At 37.8% G+C, this 14,927-nt stretch overlaps 1 protein-coding gene across 1 annotated transcript in view; it reads left to right on the top strand.

Annotated features, from left to right (window-relative positions):
- The window catches only part of EYS (eyes shut homolog), a 916,770-nt gene that overhangs the window by 788,448 nt on the left and 113,395 nt on the right, over positions 1 to 14,927 (top strand). Inside the window, exons 40-41 of the mRNA XM_054819879.1 lie at positions 5,328 to 5,436; positions 8,884 to 9,104. Coding sequence (XP_054675854.1) covers positions 5,328 to 5,436; positions 8,884 to 9,104 — 330 coding nt within the window. The remainder of the gene's footprint in view (positions 1 to 5,327; positions 5,437 to 8,883; positions 9,105 to 14,927) is intronic.

Raw genomic sequence — 14,927 nt, 5'->3', positions numbered from 1 at the left:
GTTAGAAATACGGCTGCACCTTCAGCACTACATAGAGAACATAATTGCTAGAAACTAAATTTTCTTAAGTATGTTTACACAACTATGAATGCACTATTTTTACATGATTGCATTAGGTAATTATAATGCATGAATGCAATTAAAAGTCTTCCAGAAGTTCCAGTCTCGGACCTATTCTCATCCATATTGTCAAATATGTAATCAGTTTAAGATACTTTACTGTGTTTCCCTTGATATAAACTGGAAGCTGAAGCAATCATGCTATCAATTAGGGCTTAAGTCAGTCTTTCCAATGATTAGCAGAGACATTAGTATGAATTTTGCGTTCTTGCTTTCTACTGTGCTCCTTTAGTGCCACCTGGTGACTAGCTTGAAAGAAAAAAAAAAAAAGATTGCATTTCTCATGTGGAGAAGTAGCTGTGATAATTTAAACTAAAACATTCGCTTAAGCAAGATTATACCAGGTAACATTTGATTTAGAAGTACCTCAGTCTTAGCTATTTTAAGAGGATTTCTTTCAATATCATTTCCAGGCCTAAATTAATCCAATACTTAATATCCACAATTGTGTCATAAGTATGAGCGGTTTAGGTAAACATTGCACTTTGTTAGATTCACTGTTTATGCACATAATTAATCAAGATGTAACTAGTAATGGCATTAATCACTGCATATAACTTCTGTTTTCCATCTGTTGAGGTCCATGAGTCTTTTGCAATGAAACAGCCCCTGTAGTAAATCCTTTGTTAATTCTTGTCCTTAACAAGCTTATATAAAAACCACAGCAGCTATGAAAAAATCATGTTATTCTAAGCCAAGCACAGAAAAGGAGGCTGAACCTCTTCTTATTTGAAATCTGGGGAAACAAATACTTGATTACATCATATCTATACCTTAGCATCTACAGGAACAGGTTGGGCTCCACATGACTCCAGACCTATTTAGATTATTGTGCATAACATTCCCATACGTCCTCCCCACATACCCATTTCCCATACCTATTCCCCACACACCCAATTCTCTACTGCTCTGTGAATTCTTTTTATATCATTATGAATGTGATGTGCATGAATCACAATTTTGGTGCCTGACAAAATAATCCTGCAATAGGAATCATATTGCATTCTCTTCTGTCACTGTCTCTGGAGGGAAAAATATGCTGGCTTTGAATGCAACTGAAATATGCCACTGAGATGTGAGGCAGATGGACTGAAATGCCTTCAGCATCTAAACGAGTGAAAAAGCACAACTGAACTAAAAATACTTCAAAATTTAAAGATGTCAGTGATTAACCACTTTCATCTCAGGTGTTCTTAATGTGAGGTCAGTGTGTCATAATATGAGGTTAATTAGAAAAATAAAGAAAAAATGTCAAGAGAATAAATCATCAGTTCCATTTTATCTTTTCTAATGTGGATACTGGATTTCAATCTTCTGTAAGATGCGTGAAATAATACTACTGCATTTATCCAGTTGCAAGATTAAGACAAATTTAATCTTAGATGATAAGAAATATATTATCAAGTTATAGAGCTACGTGAAGTGGTATTTTAGTTCAGGTCATTTCTGCCACAGAATATTTCAAGCACATTCTTTTTTCCATCATTGTTTTTTAAAAACTAGTATAATTATGTCTCACATATGTCCATATTGTAGCACTTTGTGGTTTTAAATGCTATAGTAAAGATAGAGACAGCATTTCTGTTTTAATTGCCATTTTTCATTATTTTCATAATTATCGCAGAAAACCGTCTTCCGGGCTGTAATTTTCCATGCTCTGTCTCTTTCTAAAAGCTGTTCTAAGCATATTTGAGTAATCTAGCAAATTCAAACAGTCCTAATTTTGTGGTAATGTAAGCATGAAAAATATTCATTTTGTTCACATTTCAAATGACAGTTTTTCCTTTCTATGACATAAGACAGAGAGAAATTTCAAGTATTACTTGCTTGGAAATCCTTGCAGAGAAAGGAGCAAACGCTGAAGAAAGTAATGGTAGCATTCCTAATGTGCACTCCAGAATACAGGGCATTAGGTTGCTGCTTATAGCCTGTACTTTTTTCCTCACAACTCAGTCACTAATCTACTGGCTGACATCAAACAAATCAGTTCATTTCTTTGAGATTTCAGTGCTGCATCTTAAAAAAAAAAAAAAAAAAAAAAGGCTTTATGTCCTTTGTGAAGTTGAGACCTAATGATCAAAATCACTGTGTAATAGCTGCTGTTTATCAATACTGTGGGTTTTTTTCTTTGGAATTTATTGTTTCTTTTTTCTGACACATTTCTTTAGAGGTAGAATGGATCACCAGGTATGCCTGCATAGGGATGACTCTGTTATTCTCTACATGAATCTAGGATACTTGGGCTTGTCCACAGAAAGATACCACAGTAAAGACTGTGTCAGCATCAAGTAATCTTTAAGGCTTATTGTAATCGCACCTATTTTTAATGTTGTACTTTTTTCCCCTAGTAAAGACTCAAAACAGGAGGAATTACATATACAAAACAGTGAGAATGTGTGAATACCAGACATTTGCAATGAAAGTTTACAATGTTGAATTTGGTTTGGATGGCTAATTGCTTGAAGACGATCAAACTGGCATAAAACCTATTGCTGTTTTCTTTTCCATTAGATGAACATTCTTCTTTATTAACTTTGTCACATCACTTAAATGTTTATTCTTTGTGGGCTGGACTATTATAATATGTGATATAAGGGGTTAAACCTTGAATCGATTTAGAAACTGCAGCAGATGTAGACTTCAGAAACCTTCCTGAAAAGCAGGGACGAGGCAGGGGCGGAGGGTGGGCTTTGCCATGAGTATGTTAGGTCTATACTACAATATCCACTCAGAGCAGAAAGCATAAAGGAAAGGTTATGAGTTGGTTTTCCCCAAGAGAATCCTAAAAGAGCTGAGTTTTTTTTACCTGAGAAAACTATCTTTATACACTGTGATTTACCTGGATAATTCCCCGCAGCTGAAATATGAGTAGCAATAATAAATAAAAATCAAAGTATATTTTACATGTCAAGAATTGGTTGGAAATCACAGCAGATGGAAGTACTTTCTCCAAAATTGTCCTTATTCCAAGTATCTAAAAAGGAGATCACAAAATTATCTGTCAGTATACCCATTATTTATTAAGGAGGAACTTCTGCTTACTCAATTCACATTTTATAATGAAATTGTGAAAATTAACTGATCTTCAGAACAGCAGACATTGCTTATGACTCCCTACATTCAAAATCAAAATGTCATGCTAACTTTAGACTACATAAGAAGGAACTTAACTTAAAATATACTTTAAAACAACATAATTTTTTTAAACTAAAATAAGAAAGAACAATGAATATTTTTCAAAATCATTTGAATAGTCTAGGCATCTAGATCATATTTCAAAAGGTGATAATAAAAGATGCCATTCAAATATCTCAGTCTTTAAAAAAAAAAACCCAAAAAACCACATTTTTGTTCCAGGTTCAAAAATAGGAAAAGTGTTGCATTCTTAGAAAGGTGAAATAATTTAACACATTTCAACCCCATGCATCAGAGCACAGTGAAAAGTGAGTGAGTTAGTATTGGCTGAGTTAGCTCTGGAACCAGAAGCAATATAGGCATTGGAAAGGTAGGATTTATTAATATGGGTGCATCACCTGCTGATATAGATATACTGCCTATGAGACTTGTGTTAGTAGATGCACTGGTTTTTTGCTGCTCACTCAGAAATCACTGCACTGTAGTGAATGTTATAAATATTCATTAGGGGCCTAATACTATATCCATTTATGTCAATACAATGTTCCCAGTAACTTCAGAGGTGAAAACTGAGACCCTAAATTTCATACTGAATCTACAGACAGTATGATAAAATAATAAGACTGCAGACACAGAAGCAGAAAGGCAAAGCTCAAGGCATAACATGGGATAAATCACACCATGGTAGCTGCACACAGCCAAGCAGGTGGTGGTATATGAAAAGGTAGGCATTTGAGAGCATGGTAGGTCTTGATGTGGTTCATGCAGGAGTAAATTTGTCATTGGCAATGCTGAGGTCATTTCTAAGATTAGTAATATATGCTTCTTGTGTTCAGGACACAATGGGCTTTAAAATATAATAACTCTTTTATATGTCTATGGCCTAACAAAAATTCATCTATCCCAGTGCAAAATAGTTTATGAGATTCCTGTTATTGTCCTGTAACATATGTTCAACTAAAAAAAAATGAAAATTCGGCAGTCCATATAAATGCATTTTTTTTTTCAGAGTCTTTTGTAAAATCTGTTGTATAACATTTGCAAAATATTACACAAAAAATGTAACATTGTTCTTGTTAAAGGCCTTACTCTACAAACCTAATTATATGGATATGGCTGAGCAGAGTTTCATGCGCACAGTGCAGGTAGTCAGTAAACCTTAACGTATTTCCCAAAAGGAAGCCCATCACATTCTCTTTTAAAGCATGTGAAAATTGAAACTGAGGCAAAGTGGAACTGGAAGGCATTTCTACACAAATAGCAGAGCTCAGTTTTAAAGAATCTATCGACTACTATTCTCCTCTTCTGCTATTGCTGCAATAATGTTTATGCAAATTTCCTTTCTAAATACAAAACTGATATATTTGAAAATCTTCTTGTTGGATTGAATTTTTATTGTTGATAGTATTCATAGCATTTCATCAGATCTCATCATAGAAAGAACCTGAAGAATTTTCAGTGTTTTACTGAATGTTAGCTAGTATTTACTTTACAAATTCCCTTAACTTCATGTTCTTCTTTATCTCTGAAGCTCAGTACCAGAGTTTACATTAACAGCACACCTTCCAAATAGCACTAACTATATCACAGTGTAATCTTGCTCCTCAGAGTTATGCAGCCTTTCATTTCTTATTCCATTTCTGTTTCCTCTGTAGGGCAGGAAAAGGAAATTTCCACCTAGGGAGTTCAGCGTCGTTCAACATTGATGTTACTTGTCCAGCAATCCTCTATACCAAGGAGACCATATGTCAGCCAGTTAGCACCAACAATTTATCAATACCCATTTACGCAAGTAAAGATCTGTTTCTTCTTTGTCTCTGTATACATTTCAACCACTAGAGTCAAGAACAGTAGGAAAGCAAATAGAAGAGGGATATTAGTACAAGAAACTTACATCTTTTGTCTCCTGTGTAGTCCAAGTAGCCACAAAACTGGAATTATTACTGTCCAAAGATTGTCATCCTTTATGGAGGCAGAAGCATCTTTTTCGCCTTGCCTTTGCTGTGTGAGGTTTGAATCCTCTGCTGTCAACAACAGCATAAACAGTAATGAGATCTTCTGTTTTCTTCCAGCTATATGTTGCCTGTGAGAAGCCCTGAAGATTACTGTATGATTGAAATGGCTGCAGATGGAAATCCTCCTGTACAACACAGACTTTCTTTCTCATATCGAGCATCTCAGGTGAGTCTGAAAAACATCAAAAAATAGCTATTTGCTTTGAATGTTTCATCATCCATTTAGTTATTGTCAAAGGAGAATAGGCATTCTAACTTCTAAAGGAGGAACTGCAATTCCTCCTCAGATATCATTATATGTACTTAATTTATCTTTAATACGTCTTCTCACATCAAGCATCCATAGTATTTCCATTCATTTCTTCAGTTTACCTGATTCTGAAACTTCTATTTCAACTGCCTAAAGTCCATGAAAAAGACACTGATGCTGCAAGAGGAAAAATAATGTTAGTAATGTCATTTAACTAGTCCATGGTTTTGTTAGAAACAATTCAGATATTGTTAAGCAGTAATTCTGGTTACTTTTTATTTGCAAGCCACACTGTCTAGTGGAGGGCAGTTATGAGTCATCAGTGACTTAACCTGGTGTCAGTATTGTTGCTACAATTTCACCTCTGAATAGCATTATACAAATGACTGTCTCAGTTTTGAAACTGGTATCAGAAAAGTCATTCTAAATGGGCAATAGGCCAGCTTTCCACATCTTCCGTTTTTCTGTTATGCTTTGTCTCCATGGTATGCATTCTTTCATCACAAGATTATTTCTGCATGATACATTTTAAATGTTTTTAGACTTGAGAATATGAACTGTGATTGGCAGTTCACTTTATGAGTTTGTTTACTAGAAGGCAGGACAGTTAGCTATAAAGATGCTAATCATCATATGCATCTCATGATACGCACTGCCAGTTAGTAATAGAATTTCTTCCCTGAGTCGGTATCTAGGTGTTTGTTCAGTCTGATATAAAGAATTAACTTGTATTAGATGTTGCTGTTAGCCTGATAACTTGTCTGTTCGTAGCTTCTAGATGATCAACCTGACGTTCTGCTGCGGAAGGTTCCTTTCTCTCTCCCTTTACATTTCAGGTTCATAACTCTGGCAGGATATAAAGCTAACACTATTGGCAGCTTCTCGATAGAGAATCTAGGGAAAAAACTTACCCATCAGTACCCAATTATGTAGAGAAGCCAGCAATACCTTACTCATAGAAAAACTTACAAGTAGTTACCTTTGATGTCATGCATCAAGATCATACATCAGAATATTTCTGCCCATAATCAGGGAATTCCTTTGGTTCCTAAGAAAGTCCACAATTCTCTGTGGGAGCCAACAGGTCAGTTTCAATTCATATCATGAGAGGGTTTTTGAAGTGAATGTTCTGGTCTTCACCACCTACCACACTTTGGTTCATGTTGGAGAGCAATCCTGGAGTGTGCCAGCTGAATTCTGTTAGGGTAAAACAGTATAAAAGATGTTCTCTGCAAGTGCATTTAATGAGCTGTAACAACTAATGGGTATTTCATGGCACTAAATTATACTTAATCCAGAGCAACTCCTTGCATGGTATGTAGTATGAATATCATATCCTCATGACTAACTATTATACTTTACAGATCTGCTCCTAATCTCCTAGAGCCCCTCTTTTCTTTACAAAGTACACAAGCAAAGACAGACAGACTGACATTTCTTATCTCTAGGATGACTAATTAATTTCTTCCCATTACTGGCCAAGATAATTCTTTTTACCACTCAAGATCCAAGTGAAGAAGGACATTTTCAAACTAGTATTTGAAAAGTTAAGCATGAGTATTACAGAAGTTAACATAATGTGTATATAATGTTATATTAAGCCCGTTATGTTATTAACAAGACTTACAGGAATTCTTCCGGTGTGCTTCCTTAAAATATTTTCTGGTTAAGCCAGTTAAATTCAGAACAGGACCTTTACAGAGAGAAATGTGTATTATGGTGTACTAGCATGAGTTTGAACATCTAACACATTATGATAAAATCCATTGATGCGAGAAACTGAGCAAAGCCTACTGAAGTTGTTCTGTGGTACTGGATCTGCCCCTAAAGTCAATGCTTGTGTAAAATAAGCCATATAATAAAAAGATTGTGCTGCAAGAGGAGTGTTAAAAACACTTTTCTTAATCATAGACACTTTACATTCCAGTCCAATGCTTTGCTTAATTCTTGTAACAGGTTCACAAGCAGAAAGAAAATAACTGTCTGCAAACACTACTTACAAATCTTGTCTGTAACTACGCTGGTTTATAGCTTTGTTTGAAAGGGGATACAGTCAAGTGATATGAAATGAATTCGACAAGTGCTGAGCCGATGTCTTTGAATTTCTTCCACATGAAAAATCTGATTTAATTTTATCCATGCTCTAAAAAAGTAGGTTTTTTTCTTTCCCTCCTAAATGAAAGACATTGTGAGTAGAGGAATATCTGGAGGTATTCACATTCATTGTATCTCCAAATTTCACCTGAAATTGTCAGCAACACAGCTCCAGGACTGATAAAAGCAATACAGCAAAATCATATGAATGTGTGAATTCCAGATAAATCAATGTGATGTTTTCCTCCTGTTCCTAGTCCTATACAGTTGATTTCTGAATATGATAGTGGAGGGCCCCTTCACTATAAATTACCTCCTCACATGTTTTACACATGCTGTGATGTATTTTTTATTCCATTGGTTTATTCCTACTTGAATTGGCTAAGTTTCATTCTCTTTCTGGATTAATGGTATTGTACAAATAAATGCATCGCAGTGTGATACACTTATGAAAAAAATATTTTTTCAATTTTTAGTGACAGGCATTTAGCAAAGGAACTTCAGAATGGTGAAACCCTATGTCAGAACTTCAGAAAGTCGGGCATCAGGTGGAGGAGTGGAATTCACGGTGTTAAATGAGTCACAGATCCATCATATGTGATGGTCAAGGGTTTAACTCCTAGGTCAGATAACACAGGAAATATCATACTGAGCATTAATATGATTTGGTCAGTCCCAGTATGAAATAGTTGTGGGTGTTTCTTTGGCACCTTTATAAGGATGTTCTAGGCATTTGTGGCTCTAGAATTTGCTAGCTAAAACTTTCACTTTTTCCCTGGGCTTCAGTATAGTGGTCTGTTTTCTGTCATTCATCCAAAAAAAAGTAAAATCTTTCTTCTGTATTCCCCTTATCTTGGGATCCTGTAGGTCCTAGATCCTAAAGAAAAGCTTTATCTTCAAGTCTACAGCTTCGCCTGTGTTCCTGCACCAACCCTCAACCATGAATGTAAAACTCATACTATAGAATGAGGGAAGCAATGAGAAAACCTTACCATATTTGTTGCGGTTAACTCTAGGAATTCCAATTTGTGTTTCATGGGATGTATGCTGTCTTACACATTTGAAGATATGCAAACACATTAACCCACTCTCTTCATATGGATTTTATTTTTTTTAAGACAACCACATTTAAAAAAAAAGAATTCTTTCAGCAAGTAACCAGCATCAAGTAATGGTTATTTTCTTTATGTCTAATTATTATTCATTCATTGCTTACAGTAACATTACAAATTACATTCTTCTCTGACAATTCTCTTCTTGTTTCTGCAGATCACCTTTGGATCAATCTTCCTTGGAAATGTTCCTGTTCATGAAGAAGTTCATCGATGTGCTGGGCAGATACATGGCTATAAAGGATGCGTTAGGGATTTTCAAGTTAACAACAAAGAGTTATTCATCATAGATGAGGCTATTGGAGGGAGGAATGTTGAGAACTGCAATGTTCCAATATGTGATTATCATCCATGTCTCAATGGTGGGACCTGCACTAGGTAAGAGCTACTTCTTTAATTATTTTATCATCTATTTACACTCTGTGGCTGGTACGATCATCCTTAATGAGAAATTACGATAATTTTCTATGTAAGTAAGTAATCATTTGCCCTGATAATATTAAATAGAAAACGTGACATCTTCATGCCTAACCAGAGAGATTTTATACCTTTTTTGATTACATGAAAAGAGATCTAAAATGTAATTACATTGCCCACACTGCATACATATTGTGTTGCTGCCAGAATTCCTTTGTGATCAACTAGATCAGTTCCCCTACAAGGCTCAGTTACTAAATCAGACTCTTTGTATAGATAGTTTGGACTGAAACGTGTAAGATCTCATTCTTTTAACAACTCTGTATCTTACTAGGCCTTGTACCCTCACACATTTTCATGGTGTGCTCCTGGGTAGACAGCACAGGCCTTCATCATCATGCTATGAAAACACTAACAAGTGAGTCAGCACCTTCAGCATGTGTGAAGTATTGTCAAAGAACCTTTGAAAGTTAAAAAGTGCCTCATGCTGAAAGAGGAAATGAGGTCCAAAAGACACATGAGCTAAAAGCACAGAGGATGATGGTTCAGTTGAACGATGGTTCAATTGGAGCACAGTAACTTTTTAAGCCATAGTAACTTGATCGTTGTCTAAGCACTCAGCATTTAAGAACGACATTTCTGTTTAAAATAGAATTTGTGAAGTAGCTGCCATGTCTATTTTAAAAATTGTAGCTTCAAGTCAAATGCTGAACAGAACATAGTCTAAAGTTCTTTTAAAGCTTTGGACCACTGTGTGTTTCTTAGGTTGAGGAGACCTTGAACCAAAGTTTTGAGGTGCTTCTCTGCCTCCCTTGACTGATGTGAGCACACAAAGAACACCAAACAGGTTTTTGATCTCTTAAGTCTTGTTTGACTAGAGCACAAGTGAAAGCAAGGCAACTTTCTGAAAACATACACAATTTGCCTCCCAGACTGATGAAACTGAGTGTGTACTTGGGAGTAATGAGTCTATTTTTCCTCTCTTGTTCCTTGCTGTACCTCTGTCATTCTACTGATTGGCCTGTCATCTACCATTATGGATCACTGTTTCATTTAAAGCTTGAGTCCTGAATAATTCATGACCATTGGATTTGTTTCCTGCCTTTCTGCTTTCCAACTGCTGGCCTCAGCCCTTTTCAGAAATGCTTTTGTTCTGAAATGGGTCACTGCTTTTCTGTCCAGAGGAGTCATGGAAGACTGTGCATGTGCAAACCAGGGATAAACCGCTCTATAGAAGCATGATTTTAATGATTTTCCACAGCAGCCAACTGATTTTCAGGGATCACCTCCTCCAAGCCCAAGAATGATCCGTTCCAATGAGCAGGAAATCAAGTGGCCAGAAGCCTGCATGGATGAACAAGATGCTCCTGAGAAAACTCAAACATCAAAAGGAAGCATCCAAGAGGTAGAAACATGGCCAGGTGACCTGGGAAAAATACAGAGAAAATATCTAAATACACAGATATGGGGTTAGCAAAGCCAAAGTCTATCTGGAGATTAATCTGGCAGGGGACATGCAGGTCAAAACCAAATGCTGCTACATCAGCACCAAAAGGAAGACTTGGGAAAATGTGGGCTTGCTGCTGAATGGGGCAGGTGTTCTGGTGACAAAGGATCCAGGAAAGACTGAAATAATAAGTGCTGCCTTTGCCTCGGTCTTTACTGATAAGACTGGCCTTCAGGAATCTGATTCCTCTCAGATCTGTAGGAGACAGTCTGGAGCAAGGAAGACTTCCTTTGGTGGAGGAGGATCAGATTAAGGAACATTTAAAACAACCGGACACATATAAATCCATGGGACTTGATGGGATTCACACATGAATGAGTGCTGAGAGAGCTATCTTATGTCATAGTAAGGTCAATCCTGACAATCTGTGAAAGGTCAAGGTGATTGGGAGAGTTTCCTGAGCATTAGAAGACCACCTTCAGGAAAGGCAAGAAGGGGGATCTGAGGAACTACAGGATGGTTAGTTTCACCTTGATCTGTGGGAAGCTGATGGAGAAAATTGTCCTGGAAACTGTTTCCAAACACATGAAGGGCAGGAAAGTGGTTGGGAGTGGTCACCATGAATTTATAAAGGGAAAATTTTGTTTAACCAACCTGATAGCCTTCCACAATGAGATGACTGGCTTGATGGATGAGAGGAGAGCACTGGATGTTGTTTACTCGACTTTAGTAAGGCTTCGACACTGCCTCCCATAAAATCTTTAGTGACAGACTGATTAAGTACTGCCTAGGTAAGTGCTCAGCAAGGTGAACTGAAAACTGGCTGAAGGGCAGACTCAAAAACCACAAATGATCAGTGACACAAATTGCAGCTGGAGGCCAATCACGATCAGAGTACCCCAAGTTTCAATACTGGATCCAATACCGTTTATGTTCATTAATGACCTATAACATGGGACAGGGTGCACCCCAGAAACAAGAGTTAAATACAAAACAAGGAGGAGTGATTGGTGCATCAGATGGGTCTGCTACCATTCAGAGGGACCTCGACAGGCTGGAGAAATGAGACAACAGGAATCCCGTATTGTTCAACAAAGGCAAATGAAAATCTTGCACCTGGCATGGAATAAGCCCCAGCACCAGTATAGGCTGAAGACTGACTGGCTGGAAAGCAGCTTTGCAGAAAAAGGCTTGCCAGCTCTGGTGAGCAGCTAGTCAACCTTTAATCAGCAAAGTGTCCTAGTGACAAAGAAAGTCAACAGCATCCTGGGCTGCATTAGAAAGAAGGTGGGTTAAGGGAGGTCATTCTTTCCCTCTCTTCTCACCTGGTTTGCTGGTTTTCACATATATATACATACATTCTTCAGTCAGTTCACAAACTGTCCATATTCAGCAAGCTTCACCTTGCTAGGAAGATCTAGATGCCATGTTTCACATCTAAGTTCTGCAGCTCTGATTTCATACTGCTCACTTGCCAGAATAGGATTTGCTTTTTCAGTGGCTGATCATTCCTCTTAGCTGTCAAGAGTGCCAACAAAAATTATCACAACAGATTATCTCTCAGAATTTGGAGGTCTCGCTTGGATAGGTTACTAGGTAGTGGTCTTTAGAGGAACAATTTCTGCATCCCAAAGTCCTGAAGCTTCATTTTGTCCATGGTGTGTGCAACATTCTTTTTCCTGGAGTTAAACATATGTGTGAGAACAGACTGCTCCATCACTGTGTATCATGTAATCAAGCATATCACTTCTGCTTTGCTGATGACGTGGTTTAGCCGCAGCTGGCAGCTGAGCACCACGCGCCGCTCGCTCACCCCTCCCCTCCCCCCACCCCACCCCCCACCACCCCCCCGGCGGGATGGGGAGGAGAACGGAGAAACAAAGGCAAAGCCTCGAGTGTTGGGGTAAGGACAGATTACTGGGAGGGCAAGGGAGAGGGGAACAATCAACAACAGTACTGATAACAGATATTCATAATGGGTGATAACAGAAAGCAATTTACCGATCTGATGACCGGATGCTCAGCCCATCCCAAAGCCCCCTGTTATGGTGAGCATGACGTCACATGGTATGGAATAGCCCCTGGCCAGCTTGGCTCACCTGTCCTGGCTCCTTGTGAAATTAACTCTATCCTTGCTAGAACCAGCACAGCTGAGAAGATTCACTTCTTGATAAGTCATCTACCTATCTGCGTCAGTTTCTTTGCACAGGATGTAAACAGGGTGGCAAGTTAGGATGCAAATTTGCCTGTGCTAGCAGCCATTTTTCAGGAGTACTTGCAGGCTTCTTACACAGACTTTGCCTGACAGAATGTCAGGGTCAGAAAACCCTTTGGGGAATGCTGTAGTTTGCTGTATACCAATTCCATTTTCCACAGGTTTGAGCAGATTGAGGAGATAGGGGAAAATAATGACTTGCATACCTCCTGATCAGCCTTGGCAGGTCTGGCTCCAGAACCTCTTTCATCTGGACCTCAAAACTCCACAGTTTGTTCCTCTGAATCTGTTGTATTAAGACCTAAGTCCAGTGCTTCAGTGAGTGAAACATCTCCCAAAAAGGAATGGTGAGAGATTCTGTGCTATCGACTCTTCCTGTACTTCCCTCCAGGCAGTGCCCGCTAATATTAGGAATCTATTTAGTAAATGTGCATATGGCACAAACTCTATTCAGTAAATAGACCAATATTAAGTGTGTTGGGCTTGTTGTCACATTCTTCCTTCAGTGCTTTGGTTAAAAACATCCTTTAGTACCTCTTGTAGCTGAAAGATAGGAGTTTCTCCCCTCGCTTCAGTTTATTAGTTGTTTTATTCTAGCAACTATTTGATTAATTACTTGGTCATCAACCTGTCACATCAACTTGGTTAACACCATGTCATGTGTGGAGCAGGAGAACTGAAAAGTCAGAGGTGGACATTTTGTGTATAGTTTATGGGGAAAACTTCCCAGGCTTCAGTCCCAGTGTTCAAGTGGTGCATGTGGACTATACAACTGCATTATCTTCAGATAATCAGTTTATATTTATGAGACTGCAGCCAGTAAGATCTATAAATAATCTATGGTGTTAAAAATATTCCCATCTACACCATTAATTGTCCATTTGCATATTTATTACTGAAAAAAAAACTTAGTTGTATTTAAAAAAAAAATCAGATGAAACAAGCAACAATTTGACGATTCATATAAAACTGTTATTGAGTAGTTTAAGATTTTGTCTGTTGTTTCAGTTACACTGTTTAGTGGCAAAAAAAAATAAAAATATTTGTCATTGCATGTTATTCTTCAGGTGCTTGGCAACTAATTAGAGCTTTTCCTTCTGAAAGGCCATGAAGTATTACATAGTGAATATCTCAGTCATGTTTTATAATGAAAACTGGAGCTTGTCAACACATACTGTTGGGCATAGACAGGTGTGTTTCATAAGAAACATTTTTTACAATGTTGTTCTTAAAAGAAAGTTACTTCCTTTTCGCATCATCAGAGTACAAAAATACTATCATAGTGTTCATCCTATTAATTACAGTACTTACGCAGAAAAAAATTATTTGACAGAAAAAAATGTTTTCTTTTTATTTTTGGTAGCAAGACAGGGATTAGTATGTGCCTAGTTTTCAGATACAAAATTTCAGGATGCAGCGGGGGCCAGCAGCTCCCAGTGGTCTGGTCTTTGGTTGCATCGGGGCGCCCCAAGGGTCCATCAGGGCAGGGCCAGGCAGCCAGGGCCTGTCCCACCATCCCAGCCAGGAGCAGGGCAGCCAGGGGACACCAGGGCAGCCCCAGCTCCAGGCATCGGGCACCTCCATGGGGATGGGGACAGGCTGAGGCCAGGCTGGAACATCAGTTCACTGATGGGGAATCAGGATCAAGCCCAGTGAGGGGAACCAGTGTCAGACAGCCCCGATATGGCCGGGCAGGGCTGTGATGATGGGGATGGGCTGCACAATCACCATTTTGCTGAGAAACTACTGAATGTATCATATGGTGGAATCGGAAATCTCAAGTTATCTTCATTCTTTTTAAGTTAAGTTCCACTTCACTTTCATTTAAAACAAAAAATATTATCTAGGATCCATTTATATTTTGACTAAAAAAATCTGTCTGTGTATAGGACAAAAGCCATTCTGTTTCAAGAATATTTAAATATATGCTGTATCAGATGAGTGGTTCAATACAAATCTAAATTTCTAATTCTTTACATAGCCACTATTTTATTATTTTTTAAAAACTATGTAATGTTTTTAGAAGCACTTTTGCAAGTTCAGTAACTCTTACTGCACTTTAAATCCACACTAATGTAGAATTCCAGAGACTGGCTAATTTCATAGGAGAAAATGACACTTA

This window comes from Grus americana, chromosome 3, assembly GCF_028858705.1.
Source record: "Grus americana isolate bGruAme1 chromosome 3, bGruAme1.mat, whole genome shotgun sequence".
Classification (NCBI taxonomy): domain Eukaryota; kingdom Metazoa; phylum Chordata; class Aves; order Gruiformes; family Gruidae; genus Grus; species Grus americana.
Note: the sequence above shows the minus strand (reverse complement) of the source record. Positions and strands in the feature narration are given on the sequence as shown.